This window comes from Globicephala melas, chromosome 3, assembly GCF_963455315.2.
Source record: "Globicephala melas chromosome 3, mGloMel1.2, whole genome shotgun sequence".
NCBI lineage: Eukaryota > Metazoa > Chordata > Mammalia > Artiodactyla > Delphinidae > Globicephala > Globicephala melas.
In genome coordinates this window covers 145,905,151-145,925,653 of record NC_083316.1, presented here as the reverse complement: position 1 = coordinate 145,925,653, position 20,503 = coordinate 145,905,151, and the positions used below count along the sequence as shown (strand labels likewise).

The 20,503-nt window shown below is 36.3% G+C and overlaps 1 protein-coding gene across 3 annotated transcripts in view; it reads right to left on the bottom strand.

Moving 5' to 3' along the window:
• RANBP17 (RAN binding protein 17) overlaps positions 1-20,503 on the bottom strand; it is a 313,424-nt gene that overhangs the window by 75,165 nt on the left and 217,756 nt on the right. For all 3 annotated transcript variants that reach the window (XR_009563505.1, XM_030829950.2, XM_030829951.2), the window contains exons 16-18: positions 20,140-20,220; positions 11,220-11,283; positions 11,020-11,128 (exon numbers count right to left, since the gene is read on the bottom strand). Coding sequence is in view for 2 of the 3 variants with exons in the window: in XM_030829950.2 (XP_030685810.1) it covers positions 11,020-11,128; positions 11,220-11,283; positions 20,140-20,220 (254 nt within the window). In the remaining variant the exon portion in view is untranslated. The remainder of the gene's footprint in view (positions 1-11,019; positions 11,129-11,219; positions 11,284-20,139; positions 20,221-20,503) is intronic.

The following is a 20,503-nucleotide window of genomic DNA, read 5'->3' as shown; positions in this document are numbered from 1 at the left end:
AATACCTAATATAGAAAAATTACTAACTGAAGCAAACATCAAATCCTCAAATATATAATACATTATATTTTAAACCATGTAATCTTACTCTTCTAGTATGGAATTAATGAGAACAGTGATAATGATCACTGCAGGCAGGTAAGGGTGCTAGAGAGAGTGGATGCTTTGAAAGTTCTATGCTTGAATCCTGGTTCTGCTACTATTAGCTGTCTGCTTTTGGATAAAGTCTCTTCACTCATCTGTAATTAAGAGACATAATATTTACTTCATAAAGTCAGCTGTGAGGATTAAATGACAAAACACTTGTAAGCCCCCTTGCTCAGTGTCTGGCACTTAATAAATGATAGCCAGGAGCATTTTTGTTGTTTTGAGTTTAACATGAACTTAACAGAGGTGATTATGGTGGTCAAATAAAATGTGACCACGAGGTTGCCAGCCCAATACCCTTCCTCTGGGAGCAAGGTAAGGATATTTACTCAGAACAAAGACAAACTCAGAACCTGAACATTTAAACCCTTCCTTAGTATACTGAGCTACAGATCAAAAAAACTTCCTGATTCCATCTCTTTCCTCAATCAAATTTTGAGGCAAATAGGGACATCAGGAGCACAAGAGAAAGCCACCAAAATGTGAAATGTGAAGGGAGAAGTCAAGGAGCAAATACTAAAGAAAGCAAGGTGAGCGGCAATGCTACTTAAATGTCACTTCCTCAGAAAGGACTTCACTGACCACTCTAAAACAGTACCACAGTGTGTGCCCTCCCCCCTCACCTACTTTCCCACCCCATAAACACTTCACTGTTCTTATGGGACTTACTATGACTGGCTATTAATTTACATATTTATGCATTGTCTTTCCTACTAGAATGTAAGCTCCTTGGAGAAGGAACTTCGTCTGTCTTGATCATGACTGTATCCCCAGTGCCTAGAGGAGGGTCTGGTGGTCAAGTAATATTTGTGTAGTGACTGAATAACAGTAGTTATTTCTTGAGTACTTGTTATGTGCGGTCAATGAATGTGGTACTTAATTTACTTAACAAACACCTATGTAGCTCTTACTACCTTCAAAGCACTGTTGTAAGTCATTACCAGTCACAACAATCCTGTAAACTAGTATGATGATTTCCTTCATTTTACTGAGAGGTTGAAGGAGTTAAGTAGTTTGTCCAACATCCTCTGCCTGGTAAATGTCAGTGAACCAGGGTCTCCAATTAGTTCTGCTTTACCCCCCAACTTCATGTTCCTCCCCCCATGTCTCTGATGAGGTGGAAGGTGTCAGAGGTAGGGACGGAAGTCAGGGTCACAAAATCTCGACTTTGCAGTTGCATGAAGTCAGAAGAGGGTGAAGAACAATTAGCTTGGTTCTGGTGAGGAGAAAGGAATTCCTCAGCAATCACTTGAGTTTAAGGTAGGCAAACGAAGAGACACTGGTGCATTATTCCTATAGAAACGTTTATGTTTCAGTTAGCACTGTTCCTATTATTGCAATGTGATATGTTGTATCATCTAGGCTAGAAAACTGGTCATTTTTTTTTACCTCATGCAACTTTATACAACATCTATTAAGGATTTTTTCCTCATTTGTATTACCCATGGAGGTATCACTTACTGTTTCTGATACGAAAAGAGAAAACATGTGCTCTTACGACTTTACATTCAAGTATGCAGTCATATATTATGTTTAGTATGCCAAATCTACATGTGATCTTTTTATGAATAATAATGGACGCTGCCAGTTTTTTTTTCTAACAAGACAAGGGCCCAGACACCAGTATAATTTGAGGGTGAAGTGCCAATTTATAGGCTACTATTTTCATTGGCATCAGAAAGTAAATACTAACGTAACATCCTAAGTTCTCAGTCATGCATAGATAAAAATAATATTCCTCAGTGTCGACTTAAAAACATGTACAACATGAGAATTGCGAGTTATGTTTTATTTGGGGCAAAATGAGGCCTACAGTCTGGGAGACAGCATTTCAGATAGCTCTGAGAAACTGCCCTGAAGAGGTGGGGGAGAAGGTCAGTATACATGTGATTTGGGTGAAGGGGGAGTACATCCAATCAAGCGCATTTTTTTAAATGTTTGTTTATTTGGCTGCACCGAGTCTCCGTTGCGGCACGCGGGGTCTTTAGTTGGGCCATGCAGGCTCTTAGTTGCGGCATGTGGGATCTAGTTTCCTGACCAGGGATCAAACCCGGGCCCCCTGCATTGGGAACACAGAGTCTTAACCGCTGGACCACCAGGGAAGTCCCAAGTGCATATTTTTTGCAGAAGGTTTCTGCTAGTCTTGTGAAGGTTACTGCTAGTCACAAGGAGCAGACGTCACCACGAAGGATCTTAGTGCTTTTCTAGATATGAGGAGATACAAGAATTGGGCTCATAAAGTCGGCTCCTGAAAATATCTAACTATCTGAAGACCTGTTCTGCCAGTTTTTCCCAGAGCGCCTCATCTCTGCTCTCCACCCTGAACTCCTTTCAGGGACTGCTGAAAGTCAGCAGCTGCAGCAGCTCATGATTTGATCCTTGTAGAGGTAGATGGCAAGTGGCAAGGGCAAGTGCCAATCTGTAAGTGACATCAGCTTTTAGGGAAAACCCAAAGCTAAATCCCCTCTACTGGATTTCTGAGGATCTGATTCAACAGAAAAGTTACTCATTTTATGAATTTCAATTTTTTTTCCTTCAGAGAAGTCACATTAAAATACAAATAGTAACTATTTTAGTATGTTGGCTCTCAGATATTTTATTTGTAGGCCACTTCATTTGTTATTTTGTATAACTTAAAATCTAGATTGGTGGGAATGTATAATGGTGAAGCCAATATAATATGATGCAGCCACTGTGGAAAACAGTTTGGTAGTTAGTCAAAAAGTTAAACACAGAGTTGTCACATGACCCAGCAATTTTATTCCTAGGTATATGCCCAAGAGAACTGAAAGCATATGTCCATACAAAAACTTAGCATACGAACGCTCAGAGCACCATTATCATAATAGCCAAAAGGTGGAAACAACCCAACTGTTCATCAACTGATAAATGGATAAACAAAATGTGGTATATCCGTACAATGGAATATTAGTCAGCCAAAAAACGGAATGAAGTACTGATGCATGCTAAAATATGGATAAGCCTCAAAAACATTATGGTACATGAAAGAAGCCAGATACAAAGGTCACATATTGTATGATTCCACTCACACTAAATGTCTAGAATGGGCAAATCCATAGAGAAGATAGTAGATTAGTGGCTGCCAGGAGCTGGGGGTAGGGGTAATGAGGAGCGACTACTTTAAGGTACAGGCTTTCTTTCCGGGGTGATGAACATATTATGGAATCAGATAATGGTGACGGTTGCACACCCTGTGAATATTCTAAATATCACTGAATTATACACTTTCACAGGATGAATTTTATGGTATGAGAGAGTCACCACCCCCACAAAACCACCACCACCAAAAATCTGGGTTTGCTTCCCACCTCCCCCCCTTAAATGTAAACAGTGTAATTTCTCATTTCTTCAAATTCAAATGCAAATTGCAGCTGGGTTACTGGGGGGTTTGGGGAGTGGCCAAGGAGAAGCAAGTAGTAATAAATGATGGTAGCCAACAGTTACTGAGGAATTATTGTATGATATATATTGTGTGAAATAGTTTGGTATTAGTGATAGGTAGTAGTAGGCTGAATAATGTAGTAGGCTGAATAACGTAGTAGGCCGAATAATGGCCCCCCAAAGATGTCTACATCCTAATCCTTGGAATCTGTGAGTATGCTAGGTTATATGACAAAGGAGAATTAAGGTTGCAATCAACTGACTTAAAAATAGAAGATTATTCTGGGTTATCAAGGTGGGTCCAATGTAATCTCAAGGTCTGTGAAAGTGTTAGAGAGAAGCAGAAGGGGAAACTCAGAGATGGCAGCATGAGAAGAATTTGACCAATCTTGGAAAAGGGGGCCATGAGCCAAGGAAAGCAGGTAAGCTCTAAGTTGCAAAAGGCAAGCGAACAGATTCTTCCTCAGAGCCTCCAGAAAGGAACACTGCCCTGCTAATACCTTGATTTTAGCCCAATGAGACCCATTTGGGACTTCTGACCTCCAGAATTACAAAATAATAAATTTGTAATACTTAAGCCATTAAGTTTGTGGTAATTTGTTAAAATAGTAATAGGAAACTAATACATCAATAAAGATCAGGTCTACTGCCATGAAGCTCTTAATGAGAATTAAGAGGAGAGGCAAACAAGGAGATACACAGACAGTGAGTGAAGAAAATACAGCTGACCCTCCATATCCATAAGTTCCACATCCTCAGATTCAACCTACCAGAGACCAGAAATATTTAGGAAAAAAAATTCTAGGAAGTTCCAAAAAGCAAAACTTGAATCTGCCATGGCTGGCAACTATTTACCTAGCATTTACATGGTATTAGGTATTGTAATTAATCTAGAGATGACTGAAAGTATACGGGAGGGATGTGTGTAGGTTATTTGCAAAACTATGACATTTTACATAAGGACTTGAGCAAATGCAACTTTTGGTATGGGGGGGTGGGGTGTCCTGGAACTAAGCCCCTGTGTATACTGAGGGACAACTGTAACCCGTTTAAAACCAAGTACCAGTGGGTAATCTCGTAAGAGCCAGTGACTTCTGCAGGTCTAGGCCCATATCATCTGCTGTTCCCCAGCACTTTATTAGGATAGCACTTCTAAAGTTCTATTAGAGGGGCTTCCCTGGTGGTGCAGTGGTTAAGAATCCACCTGCTAATGCAGGGGACACGGGTTCGAGCCCTGGTCCGGGAAGATCCCCCATGCCGTGGTGTGGCTGGGCCCGTGAGCCATGGCCGCTGAGCCTGCGCATCCGGAGCCCGTGCTCCGCAACAAGAGAAGCCACCACAATGAGAAGCCTGCGCACCGCAACAAAGAGTAGCCCCCGCTCGCCGCAAGTAGAGAAAGCCCAAGCTCAGCAACAAAGACCCAACGCAGCCAAAAATAAAAATAAATAAAGTTCTATTAGAAAAAGGCTTGATAAGTGTGCATAGCTAGATTTAACTTGGGCCCAAATTTGGTTTTCATTTCAGTTTCCCTCTAAACTGCCTAGGAGTTTTAGCTGGCTTTGAAATAACTTATGGTTTTGGGCAGGGCAAGATGTTTTAGTATCAGTCAGGAAGTGTCATCAGCTCTTGCTTCTATAGGAAAATAATAGCCCAAGTTCTAAAGGTAGAGTAGCTGCATAAAGGGTATTGGATTTGCCTCATTTTGAGGACCCAGTGTCAGTCAGTGCCCCTAACAGTGCATTTAATAAAATATGTCATGATTAACACATACTGAGTACTTGTTTTGTGAAAGGAATTGTTCCAGGCCCTTTCACATATGTTTATCGTATTTAAGCCACATGACAGCTCTTCAAAGTAGATATCTCCATTTAACAGATGAGAAAACTGAGGCACCCTTTAATTCCTCTCCCTAGGGAACCAGAATGTTTATTTTAGTTCCCAAAAGAAAAATACACTGCCTACTGCAGACTACTCACTCTTTTTCTAGCAAACCTATCCTCAAAGTTTCATCCCTGAAGCATCTCATTCCTGGGGGTGCTCTGGACTCTCTACCCTCAAAACCAGGTGAGTTATTAACACTGGATCTGGACTTAATGGGCTGCTTTCTGCCTACAGGGCCAGCTAATTAGTCTTAATTATCTCATTATAGATTCTAAGTATTTCCAGCTGCTTTTTAACCCCTATTGCCCACTTCCCCTCCTCCCACCAAATGTCTATTTTCCAGATAGTCTGTGCCAAGTCATGGACACAGGTGATACATTGATGTATTCTTCCTATTTATCAGAACATCAGCTATTTCTGAGCAAGCTTCTCACTTTCTAAATCCTCCTGGGATATCTACCTCTGTGTTATTTTTTCCATGAGAAGAAATATGCTTTAGCCAATTATTAGACATAAGAACAAATTTCAAAAACTACATTTGACTTTCACTGACCACAGAAATGTAATATACAAATAATAAACATGAATCTTATCTGTTTGATAGAAGTTTGGAAAGTAATCCCTTCTCCCTTCTTCTCACTGCCCCCGAACCTCAAATCAATCATTCAGTCCAAATAGTTCAAATAAAAATGAAGAAGAAAAAGTTACACTGCCTAATTGACTGAGAATGTGAAAGGCAAAGTAACAGTTTAGCAAAAGTGAATGAGAATATGTGGTCAGAGGGCTACAAGTTATATGACTGACCTTGGGCAAGTCATCTAATCTCTCTGTACCTCACTTTTCTAACAGATAAACAATGCAATAATACCTATTTCATGTGGGCTGTCCTGAAGATCAAATAGGAAAATGTATGTCAAAGTGGTCTGCAAACTATAACTTTGTAAACAAACGTTATTATTAATAAAGAAAAGGAAAAGTTTCTTTCCTCAGTACATTTTTACTTCTATCTTTAGTAGCTATTTCTAGAATACTCTTCCCTTTTTATTCAAGTCATTTACTTGCTATTTAAGATTTTTCAAATTTAAGCTAGATATCTTCAGGTGCCAATTACCAATTATAAGCCACAAAGGTAGATGGATACTATGCTACCTTCATCCCTAAAGAGAGAACTCTCTCTTAATGTCTATAAACACCATTTTAATATTAGTATCCCCGTGATCATTAAAAGTATGACTGCTTGTTAGAGTTTGAATATCTGAGGAAGGTACTACTCAGATCCCATCAACATGCTTCTCATCTGAGTAGTTCAAGATAAGGTGCAATCATAAAATGTCCAAGGAAAATAAACTATGACACCGAGCAATTCTAAATCTGTGGTTGCTAAAAACTTAATTTGCAACTAACAATATTTAGTTCTCTACAAAACAAAATCCTTTGTTGTATCTCTTTCCCACACTTCCCCTCTGCAATATTTGTCAACTGAATTCACCTCCATTCAAATTAAACAAAATAGAAGGTTTTTATTTATTCAAGTATTTTACACTGAGCAGCTCACTGGAGGTTCGCCATTTACTGACTTGGGTAATATTATCTTTCCTTTAGTTTATTAGATTGACAAAGTTAACTTAAAAATAACCTTGGGAACTTTAAGTGATTCTTGGTCAGTTACTATTTTCTCCTGTATGTATGCTATCTCATGAAGGGAGTTTTTTGCATTAATTTTTTTTCTTTCACTCTCTCTCTTTTTTTAAAAAATTATTTATTTATTTTTATTTTTGGCTGCGTTGGGTCTTTGTTTCTGCGTGCAGGCTCTTCTCTAGTTGCGGTGAGCGGGGGCTGCTCTTCGTTGCGGTGCGCGGGCTTCTCATTGCGGTGGCTTCTCTTGCTGCAGAGCATGGGCTGTAGGCACGTGGGCTTCAGTAGTTGTGGCTCGCGGGCTCTACAGCGCAGGCTCAGTAGTTGTCGCGCACGGCCTTAGCTGCTCCGCGGCATGTGGGATCTCCCCGGACCAGGGCTCGAACCCGTGGCCCCTGCATTGGCAGGTGGATTCTTAACTACTGCGCCACCAGGGAAGCCCTGCATTAATTTTTATAATTTCTTAAAATACATGGCCAACATGAAACATCATCATTCTGACGATGAAATGCTTTCAATTCTGTTCTTTATACAAGTGAACATTTCGTCTAGTTTAGCCAAGGAGCAATTTGATAAAGTGGTACAACTGTTTATTGTCAACACCCTCCCCCCCATTTTAATCTGAAATACAACCTGGGGCACATAGCCCCTAATTAAATTCATACAAAGTACAAATTATTGAATAGAAACCAAAATGCATTTCAAAGTAAATATCAATTAATGTGACACCCAATTTCTTCACCTTTTTTAATCACTCCAATTGCAGGGCTTATACACAAAGCATATTCAATTTCTTTTGTAGGATTCAATTAGAATATGCTTTATATTTCAATCTAAGAATCACATCCAATGCTTTGCAAGCAGGTTGGTTAGGCGTTTTTTCTATGTGATTCTTACCCCCCCCCAAAAATCACTGATATAAAAAGTTCCTCTTCAAATTTTTCTGTTTAATTTGAGAAGAATTCTCATGATCTAGTATTTCTCTCACTTAATACATGGATCTGTGCTTCTTTTGACAACATCACTACCTCTTCTTTCCTTGTTTCCATGACAGTCAACACCCAATAGAAAAGTACAGAGCCATCTATATAGGAATTCTGACAGCAACATCCAGTCAATCTAGTTTGTGAGACAAGGCTTCAAATAATAAAACTGTGTTCAGCAGCACTCAACAAATGATTGTCTGTAAAGTAATAACTTGAACAGAGAGCAACAAGTGACTAATCGAGCACAAGAGTGTCCAAGTGTAGCTAATCACTTGCGAAAGTAATCAGCCACTTGGTTTGTTTTGTCTTGGAGAGCCCAATGATCAAACTACTCCCAGAGACAACACAGCAGGCTGAGCTGATTTCAGGAGCCATGATTATGGCACTCTGGTTACAGTATACTTGTGTGTCATTCATTCGCCAAATACTAACTGAGCACGTACAATGTAGAGATACTGAGATTGGTACTAGAAAATATGAAGAAGGCAAAGTCTATACCCTAAAGGAGCTCAACATATTTTGGGAAGAAGAGCAACTCTGGTTTGTAACAGGGGAAGGAAGCTCTCTGATAATATATACCACAAATCATCACTTGATGCTTGTCATACACGTTTAATTATTTTTAAAAGTGAAAAACACTAATAAATAAAAAAGTTTCTTTTCAAACTATGTACAAGTTCCATGAGTGTAGCTGCTATTGTTTTTCATTTTATCTATTCCCAGATTCGATTTACTTACATTGAGCATCTACCATGTACCAGGTACTCCCACACAGCCTGTCTTTCCTTTTCCCCAAGGTATCTAAAAACTGCTTTCAGTGTAAACAGATGTTTACCTTTAAAAAAACCCTCTGAACCAAAAAATTTCAATTTATACTTTATATGTCCTTGGGTTAAATATTTCAAAGGAATCCAATCGTGTGAAACTTAATAAGACCCTATTATTCAAGTATATATTTGTACTTCAGTTTTCTCATACCTCACAGTTTGCATTAAGCAATACTAAATAAATGTAGTCTTCAAAAAGGCAGCGTGCAATGCAGGGTCTTTCTGGGCATCATCATGACTATCAATTATCAATGCAAAGATAAGCGCAGTAGTGCTGTGAATACTGACAGTGCTATCCTGTTGTTTAAGCTACCACAGATTTATGAGGGGTTCTTTTGTCCATAACGGCCGTACAAAAAAGGATCTTGACTCATTCCATTTCCAGGTCCTGAAGATGTGCGTGACATGAACCTCCTTCTAGGAAATTTCCTTTAGCTAGTTCTGTTTAACTTTGGTCTCCCTGCTTCTTTCATTCTGTTTGACAGGTCATTAAAAGAGCATTTTTAAGGCTTAGGAAACAAATTAAGTCTAGACAAGGGTGTTACTATCTCCTTTAATGCTTGGACAACAGGGAAAGCAAGAAGGCTAGCTCCTTGAGGGCAGGGGCCAGTATGCCTGACTGGTCTTTGTCTTGCCCTCAGACATCAGCACAGGGTGCTCTCTAAATGATTATGGAGGACGATGACAAAGAGTCTGGGCTGCTCTTCTGCTCTCCAAGGCAGCAGCTGAGAGGTAATACAGGCCAGTGTGCAGCATGCAAAGCTGTCACTCAGATCCTCCATTTGCCTAAGGTAGCAGATGATTGGGTGTTGCATGCCTGGTTTACACTCTTCAAATATTTATAGACAGTTTTCTTTGCCTCAAGCCCTACTTGTCACTTGGCCAAGTTTTACATACATGGTTCTTTTAATCTTTCTTTAGAAATCAATCCCACTAAGCTCCTTAGTCATTCTTGTTGTATTTTTCACAACTTTTGGCTGTTTGTCTTTCTGGTAATTTATTCTGTTGAAATGCATGAAAATAACATACATATGGAGCAGAGAAGGGTTTAGTCACCTTTCCATTACAAGGGTCAATGCCTTTTACATACAAAATGAAATTATTTATCCCTTTTCCTTATGTATGATCATGTTTAAAAAAAATTCATGTTTAAGTTGATAGATCAGTTAATACATTGCAAGAGAAAGGAAGAAAAAGTATCATCAGTCTTACATTTTCTAAGGATGATATCATATCGTCATTGATTGAATTCTCTCATATGTCTATAAACCGATTAATTTAACCTGCAGTATCCAAACATGGGGGAAAATGGGAATTCAGAATAACGTGCTCAACACAGAGAGGCCTAAGTGCCCATCTTAAGGTAGCTCGCTATCTACCTGTGGACACTTCTGGCTAACTTCAGCTTTTCAATGAAACAAAAACAAGTTAATTTTTCCCATTAGAAAAGTAATACAGTCAGGAAAATTTCAAATAACCAGAAATGAGGAAAAGTCACCTATAGTGCACTACTCAAAGACAACATTTAACATTTTTGAAGAATTTCATTTGAGCTTTTTTTTTGACGCACTGTTTTTTCCCTCCCAATGGGCATGCTCATAATCATTTGCACAGTTCAATACCTTACGTTTTTGCTTAATATTATATCATAAAACTTCATGTATTACTTTGTCTTCAAGCCATAATTTTTAATGACTACAGACTATTCCATCAAGTAAGTAGATATGCCATAATTTTATAATTCCCTGTTGTTGGACATTTACATCATTGCCATTTTTTTTTCTAGATTAAATGCCATTACAAAGAAAATCCTTGTTTATAAAGGTTTTCTGTATTTACGATTATTCTTTGATTTTGTAGCAGTAAAATTAATGGATCAAAGGATACCCAGAAAATCAGTTTTGAAGTAAAGAGTTAATACAAGTACTATTTGAAGTGAAAAATACCACCTTATATACAAAAATTTGCCTTTTGGCTCTGATGCTAACAAGTGAATGCTCAAATCTCGGAAAGTTGTAGAAAACTGTCAAAGATGGCAAATTCCAATAAGTTAAATGTGGTACTCACAAATACGACACTTCTTTATTCACACAAGTATACTGTTGACCCCTTATTAATTAAGCTTAAATTCTTAACCTTACCTAGATCTACCATCAGAAGACGAGTGAGGGCTGTGTAGAAGGTTGTTCGGCACCTGAAGTCACTGAGACTGTAACTGTCACTGATGCCAAGAAAGGGGAAGTGTTCACTCTGATGAAAGCAAGAGAGCATCCAAAGTTACTAAGCTTTACCTAAACTACCCGGAAAACTCTAGTCATTAATTAAAGGAAATAAGACTCACCGTGTGATTTTTTAACATGAATTTCACGGCATCTATCTTCACAAGTTTTTTTAAAAGGATATAGGTAATAGAAGTTAAGGAATCTGGGGAAATACAATTGTCTCATCAATAAGTAATAGATCACAAAATAACACTGAACTATAATGGCATCAGTTTCTATTTATGAAGAATAAATATTTTTTTCTAAAGAGTATTATTCCTATAGAAATGCCTTCCATTCTGTTAAGAATGATAATCCATTATTAACCAGTGCAATTACTTTTCCTATCTTATACATTTTCTAGTTATGGCAAGGGAGAATGACTTTTATAATTAAGACAAAAAGTTTTTTACTATTAAAGCCTTGAGAGTGGAAAATTAAAACTGACCCTTTTTACATTTTGGGTGTAACATGGAACTTCTTTTCACTTAATATTATTTCATAAAAAATAATTATGAAAGACCCATAATAGGCTATCAAGAAAGAGAAAATTATTCAATTCTAAGAAACATGAGCTCAGTTAGTAGAAATCTAAGGAAGTTCTGCTTTAGATGAAGAAAATCAGAATACAATTAGGAGGATGTAGCAGATTGTATGTCCTCAAGTATTGAAGGCCAGGTTTAAAGGACCTCATATTTCTCAAGTGCCTACTAGGTGTAAGGCATTTTATATTTGTTAACCCACCAAATCTTCATAATTACATTGTTAAATATTACTTATTATGTCTAATCTGTGGATAAGAAAACAGAAGCTCAGAGAAATTAAGTTACTTGCCCAAGATTATACATCTGTGGACTGAGAGTGCTGACATTTGACCTGAGGTTTGATTACAAAGGCTGTGTTCTTTCTACTGTACCACATTATCACCTGAACAGTTCAACTCAGAATGAGAAGAGAGTTGAAAAGTCACAAACATGATCACAAAGCCTAAATAATTTCTGTTTAATGTCATCATCAAAGAAGGGCTGAAGTGGGTTCTAAGAACATCTATTCAGGACACAGACACCCTCTCCTCTTACTTAGGGTTTACCCTAAGTGTTTTCTAGTCATGTGTCTCCTACTCTAGCTAGGGCACCTCTTGGGCATTCCCTACATACTTACTCACACCTTTCTTCAAGCCGTAATAATCTTACATGGTTCCATTTATGTCCCAATGAAAACACTGGCTCTTTTCCTTCACATCATTCCCAAATGCAGATGTATATTAACTCTGTACAGTGGGGCTGATTAGCCTAATTTAAAATTTTAGGCACTCAGGTGTGGGTGTAAAAGAGTAGAAAATGCACTGGAACGAAAGTTAGGAAACCTGGGCTTTCAGCTTGACTACACCATTCAATCAGCAGGATGACAGTCTGAGTACTATACTCAGCGATTCTTAGCCTTAGTTTTCCTCTTCAACAAATGAGGATATACCCAAGCTATCTTGGGTTGTGAGGGCTGTTGTAAGGATCAGATGATGCAAATGTCTTTGCTAAATGTAAATTAGAGAGAAAATACAAAGAAGCAGAGAATGAACCTTTACAGAATGCTTACTACTTGCAAGGTTAATTCTCACAATCCCATGAGATAGATTCTATTTTTCAAATGAGGAAACAAACTCAAACAATGAAATAAAACTTACCAAAAGACAGGCAATTAGGATGATTTACACTCAAGCCCCTCTGACTCTAAGGCAACCCATTCCAGTTGCATATTAAGCAACTGTATAGTTTGCTTATCTGTATATTATACTGTAAACTTTCTAAGGGCAGTGGCCGCATGTATGCATTTTCCTCAGCACATCGCTCTCAGCGGGTGCTCGATGCACTATGTGTTTCTGGAAGGTTGAAACAAGATCAGGGCTGATAGGTGGCAAGTCTTTCCCTGCTTACAAAGATGCAGATTTGATGATTTTTTCCAGTGTAAATCACTGAGTAGAAGAACTGCCACTCAAACTTCACTCGGTTAAACAGGGGTGGGGATCAATAAGCTAAGAAATATCTTAAGTAATTACCAAATACAATTCTCTTACAATTGCGAAGTTGAAAGTGACAGGGTCTATGGGTAATAAGAATGCTGCCATTAATAGGAATCTTCCTGTCAGTGCTGCTAATAAACAGCAAGTCATGTTTTGACAACAGAATATTTATGGTAGCAATAAACAGAACATTCACAGGAAGAATCTCATATGCCAAAGACACACTTTCTGCAGAACTGCATCTGTGCACTTTGTACCAAGGCCAGCCTCACGGCCTTTTAATTACCTTCTAAAGAAAAAAAAAAAAGGTTAAGAGTGAATTTTTAAACTTTTTCAATAAAGAAAAAAATGAGCGTTCATCTGAATATTTATATTCCCCTATAGGAATTCAATTCAAAGCTAGTTATGGTCCTTAAGAGGATCTATAATTTTTTTTAAAAAGGTAAATAGATACATCATCATTATAATCTTCATTCTTCTCTAAGAGACTAGGGTTCTTGTAAGTTGCACCATTTTAGTCGGGTGGCAGTACTAGGTTAGATTTCAGAGGCCTGCTGACAACAGTTTATAACAGTACACGTGGTAATGGTGGTTAACAGTAACAACAGTAGTAGAAGTCCAGTAGAGTTAGAGAACTTAATAAAGGTCTCACATGGAACTTATAAATGGTAGAGCCAAGATTCAAATCCAAAGTTCAAAGGTCTGTGTGACTTGAAAGTATAAGCTCTTTTCACTAGGCTATCTCATATCCATTTAATTTTAAAGATGCCACATGATTCTACAGAGATCACTAGCTTCTTGAGATACAACTGAAACTGGAACTAGGTCCTAGAAGCGACAGGGAAACTGTTCTTTTAGGAGGCATCAACTCATTAGTGAGCCTTCATCACATCCAGGACTGAGCAAACTCCATAACCTGGCTGATACTAACTTACAAACAAAATGCTCATAAAATTTCTGTCTATAACCATGTTGTTATGAAACCACTGACAAAGGTGAAGATGGCCTTACTGATAGTTAGCATGACAAAATGGAGAAAGGCAAGAAAAAGTTGAAAGAATGATGTATCTTAGAGATGGTCAAAATTTTGAAAATCTGCATCCTTTGTAAAGAAGGATAACCAAATTGAGAATGCCTTGGTTTCTTAAGTTACAGGTACCACACACTTCAGCAGCTAAGGGGCACAGGAGCACCAAGTATGACTTCAATTCATGCTATCAAGTCTTTACTGAGCAACACCATACTTCATCAATCCTAAAACACCACTGATTATAAAAAAACATTCGTATTATATGAGCTACTATGAAAGAAAAGGTATTTTAAAGTATCATCAACTATAAAACATTTTATTTACAGAAGTGTTAAAATGTGACAAAATTTGTTTTAGAATCAAAGAAGTAGTATATTAGATGCATGATATTCACTAAGCACAAGAGGGTGGATAATGGTATTGACCTAGGCAATTATGTAAAAGCCATACATATTTACAAATATTACAGATAGAATTAGATCCTGATGATAGAAGAAAGTTCACAGATAAGAAAATTACCTGTTGGAAATTACTGTAGGTAATATAGTATAAATATACTGTAGGTATATAGTATAATTACTGAAATATTAGTTTAGTTATTTCAAAAGTAGAATTATGCTCATGAACCCTACTAGACTAAAAAAATCCAAACAGGTATAACCAAAATGAAACATCTTAAGGGATACTAATAACTACTTATAAGGACTAAGAGTTAAGGTTTAGTATCTCAGTAGGAGAGGTAACAGTATGTTCAAAAGGCCTGCTACGTGATGAAGTTTTGAAACTATAGAGAAAGGAAACAAGAGTCCTAATCCCTAATAATTTACAACTTAATAGGAGAGAGGACTAGCCAATACTAGGCTATATTATATTCATCACCAGAAATATAGATAAGAACTAGGTGTCCAAGAACATTAAGAAAAAGAAAAGGAATGAAAATGAAGTATTTAGTAGCACCTACTATGTGACTGGATCAGTAGAACCAGGTGCTTTATTATTGTAAGATGACATAGATATATTGTTATGTATTTACTATCTTATCTAATCCTTACAAAATCCTACGAGATAGGTAATATTCCCTTTCTACAGATGAAGAAACTGAGTCTCAGAGAAATTAAATGACTCATTCATGTTCTTTCAGTTAACATAGTGACTAAGGATTATAACTACTTCAGGATGGCTCTACCAAGTTTTTAGCTAAACCTGAAAATTAAAAGAGACCTAAGTGAGTTACAATGGATCAAATGAAGAGAACAGCACACGTGGTAATTCAGTGAAAGATAATGAAGGGTGTCAAGGGGAAGGCAAAAATAAATTTCCTTGGCCCAAGTATAAAGTACAAATTGTGGTTGAGTGGTAGATCAGGAAATTAGTTATGGGAACTCAATAAGTCAAGTACCATTAAAGAACTCAAGCTTAAATCGATAATTTTACTTTGACCCAAGAAGCAAGTGGAAGTGACTCTGGGCTTTTGGGAAGAAAAATGATCAGATCAAAACAATACTCGAGGAAGGTAATCCTGTGAAGCAAGAATATATAAAGAACTGAGAGAAGGCCTGCATAAGTGGGCTACAGAAGAGGAGTAGCAGATTCTCACCCTTGATGCCAGCACAAAAACAAACAAATAGAGCAGATAAATTACGAGATGACTTTTCCAAAGATGATAGAGACAGCAAACAAAGAAATAAATCAACATTTCTTTTGATGAGAAATGTTAATAGAAGTATGCCTGAGGGATGTTGCTGAAACTAGTTTTATTTAACATTCTGAAAACCATCTGGAGATGGTGATATTCGCTGAAATAAAGCAATACATTTTAATACTGTTTCACAAAAGCAGAATTACTATGGTTTATTACTAAATATTTCCTGTAACAGACATACCCAATTTTACTTCCATCCTTCACCCTTATTTCATTCTAGACCCTTGTTTCATCTTTCATCCTTTAGTCTTTCCTGACCCTCCACCTCATTCAGGATTCACCAAATCCTGGTGTACAGGAACTATGGGAGATAGTCCCAGTCTCAGAGAGTTAGTCTGAAGCCAAATGGAAGCAATTCTTTCTTTAACAGATAACCTGAGCCAGCTTCATGGGCGTCCAGACTATGCACTTGTACAGGGGCCTCTGCTTATAAAGGCCTCTGCTTGGTTCAATGCTCTGCTGATGAGGACTTGAAATTCTTAATCATTTATGAACAAGGCACCCCACATTTTCACTTCGTACTGGGACCCGTGAATTATGTATGTGGTCTTGCAATAACATGATGAAGTTATTAATTCTAAGAATTGTTTAAGTTAACATTATCAATAGGGTAAAGTGAGTTTGGATAAATTCATGAATTTATGTAGAACCCTTTAATGGGGTCTGTTTTTTAAAAGCTAAAGATATTGTGGGTTTTCTCAGACCTTTGAGGATGATGTAATAAGGGCAGCTACCAACAGAGGGCCTAACAGAAAATGAAATTTCCTTTCTCATTATTATCTATCTGAAACCCAGAGACATGTAAATGCTATAAATTTTAGTAAACAATGAATTGCAGTAGAAATGTTGATCAATTATTTTTCAAAGGAAGAAAAATTTAAAATAATGATTAATAAACAAACAGAATTTTGGATGAAATGTGACACTTCCCTCCCTCTTTCTCAGCATGTAAAATAAGTAAGTTTATTTGATAGCTCCGTATGACCCTTATTCTTGCTCCAGTTTTCCTGGCAGCTTCCTTGTCCTAATCACTTAAACAATCTTACTCCTTTCCCAATTAGACAGAAACTAGAATTTATGACTGGAAATCATTTCAAAGCAGGAAAAAGATCCCCAGGTATTAAACCTAACTGTGGAGGGCTGCCCCAGGACAGAGTCATTTCAACTCTGTGCCTGTTAGAGAAAGCTATTTAGAATCTGGAATTCTTGAAATTTAGTCTTGGAAATTTAAAAAGTACATTAAAAAGTTACTAGATATGCTTGCTAAGTGTATCATATATGCCACATGTAATGAATCTGTCGGGAAAACAAACTTTCTCTCAAAAAGGCCACTAGATTTTAAAATTACAATAATCTTGCCAGTTTAGAAAGCTTCAAATTTACCAACAGAAACCTTGGGGTGAATGCAACAAGGGCTTTCCAGTTAAAATCTGAGGACTTAACATAATGGTATCCTCCTCACACACATTATTCTTTGGAAAACTAGACTATTTCTAAAAACATCAAGTCTGCCTTTTCCAAGTGAAGACAAATTCCCTTAGAGAAGAGCTTGTAGGAGAAATACCCGACTTTTCTGTTTAGGACATTCAGTTCTATTTTCTGATTAACTTAAGGCAGAAGTCCTCAAAGTATGGTCCTTGAGCCACCAGCATCACCTGGAGTTGATGAAAATGCAAATTCTCAGGCCTCAGTCTGACCCCTCCTAAAACAGAAACTCTGGGGGTGGGGGGGGGGTCCAGGAATTTGTATCTTAACAAGAACTCCAGTGATTCTGATTATCACTAAGGTTTGAGACAGTAACCATCAGGGCCAGGTTACCATTCCAGGTTACTCTGCCTTAGGCAAGTAAACACAAGGCTTTTTAGCACTTCTCATAAATGAGGATCTTTTGTGATTTCAATTTCCAAACAACCAGTCAGATACAAGACCACCAGAGTTCAGAGAAGGGCTGTGAGGACCATAAATAATGAGTAAGATTCACTCTGAAGAAGATAAAAATAGAACAAACAAAAAAATAAGTATTTGAAGACATGCATTATAAAAGTAATAAGGAACATTTAAAAATTTTATAGTAAGATAACATGCTTTTCATTTATTTGTTACTAGTATTTTAAATATAAATATTTTGAATATTACTATATAAACAGACTTCCATTTATAGAGGCCAAAAGGTGATGATTTTTATCTTGCATAACTGTTTCTATTGCTGAAGAGTGTCACCTTATTTTTAACACAGAAATAATGTATTGCTTTAAAATCAGGATTTAAAAACACATTACAATAAAGAAATCGATTAGAAACAACAAAACATGCATTAAGTAACCAGCAACTGCACTGAAATAGATACACCACTCACATATTCCATTATGTAAATGAATTCAAAGATATTTCATGACTGATCAGCTAGAAGGGACATAATGATTTATAATTCAAATAACTGAGCAGTGAAATCAAATTGAGTTAATATATATTTCTAAATATGCAAACCTGAAATAATTGTTTAAAAATATAAATCAATGTACCCAAGTTGAAATTATGCCTATCCCTTGGTTTAAAACGCAAGCTATTAAACTTTTATCTAATAAGCTTTCTGAAAATACGATTCTTTTATTAACTTCAAAAAAGGAGTGCTCAAAAGCAGTAAGTGACTTGTAAGATAATGGTTATAATCTCAGGATTAAAGAATATATAAAAGGTATAAGTGATAGGAAAGGATCTTTAATAGCAGATACAAATAAATTAGGCATTATGTAAATCATACAAAAAACAATACAAATCAAATTAATTTTATATTAGATTTCAATTTCAACCTAAAAAATAGGGGAAATCTAAACATAGATATGTGCTATAAAATAATATAGGCTTCTTTCCAGATAATATGTTCTCAAAGTAATACACCGTGAAAAGGCCAGAGTTTGCAATTCTAAGAAGTACTTATAAACCACTTCATATGTTAGAAATAAAGAGTATTTCAGCATTATTATTAAAAAAAAATACAGGTTGAGTTTTTTTTTTAATAAGAAAAAATACATATCTTAAAAAGCCAAAATGACCACTGGAATTGGGTTGTACATCACTTTCCAGTAAAAAGGAAAAACAGCCTGGACAGGTGTAATTTATCATTTTTCTGATTTAATATCAAAGAAATATATTAAAATAATAAAAAGAATCCTGAAATCCTCAAAATTTGTAGTGATAAATAGCCCTCCCTGTCTTTATTGCATTATACCTACTAACAGAAATATTGCATGGTGGATTTTGCCAGACAAGGACGATTATTTTCCAATAAAAAGTTGCATATTAAATTCCAGCACAAAAGTGGGTGTCTAATACTTTGGAAATCTTTTATGGTTTGCCAAGGAACACAATTTTAAACTTAACTAATATAAACATATTCCTGGAGTGAACCTACATTAAAGATTTCCATCCAATGCCACCCATTTTCAGAATGCTGTCCTCATGCTAAAATATCAGCTAATCTTAGTGGTTAACTAAACCAACACTTATTTTTCACAACTCCTACATATTTGATAGCTAACATATAAAAGACAATCGACATACTTCTCTCGCATTGGTAGAAACATTATAATAGTATCAACTATAATAAGAAAGGATGATTCTGGTTTTAGATTTTAAAAATCTGCTAAAGAGAAATCTAAACATTTAATGTGTAATGGGAAATCTTATTTTAGAGCAAATATGTTGATTTGGTAGAGGAAATAATCAAAGAAGAGGTCAAAAATCTTGTAATTCCCTTTCTATTACTCCTTTGTGCCTCTTAACTAGTGAAAATAATATTTGTTTCAACTGAAGAAATACTGATTCTTAGGAATTCAGTTTTTATAAAATAATACTTTTGGAACATTTTGACTTTCTTAAAATTAGTTACATGTTTTTTTAAAACAAGAACGTCCTGACAATTATGAAAAATTACGGATTAAAACATATGTGGTTTGCATACTTTCTTATATATCCATTTATAAGCCTGGATGGGTATAAACATTAACTTTAACTAGTTAGAAATCTATATATCCATATAAATTCAATTGTGACTCTGAATAAAATTTTCACATTATATAGCTAATATAAATCTTTCAAAATTATGCATTTACAGATAAGGCTAAATGAAAGGCTTTTTATTAAAAAAATTTAAAAAACACTTGAAAAATTATAAATAAGGAAAATACCTGGCCAACAGAATGCACTTGTTAGGTTGTTTATGTACATTATCAGATATAGTAAAAAGGATATCCAACAGAAAGGTCATTTAGGAACTGAAGAGTCCTTGAAATGACAGGCTCACATCTTCCCCAGTATTTAAGGTTTGTAACACTAAATATGAAAAAAAAGTTTTTAATTATAATGAAGGTATTTGTTTGTGTAGGGAGAACATGGAAATACACATACACTCATGTCAGTTAAATGACCTAAATCACAAATATCTCATAAAGTGGGTTTAAATATCAATGGAACATTTTCTGTTCTTTTCATAGTATATTCAAAATTATATACAAGCAATGAACACTGCTCTCCAAATGGTGTATTATTCTATAAATTTAGTTTTGTAAATTAAAAAGTTGCCTAAATGTTTCAGAGAAGAAACATTAAGTTTGTA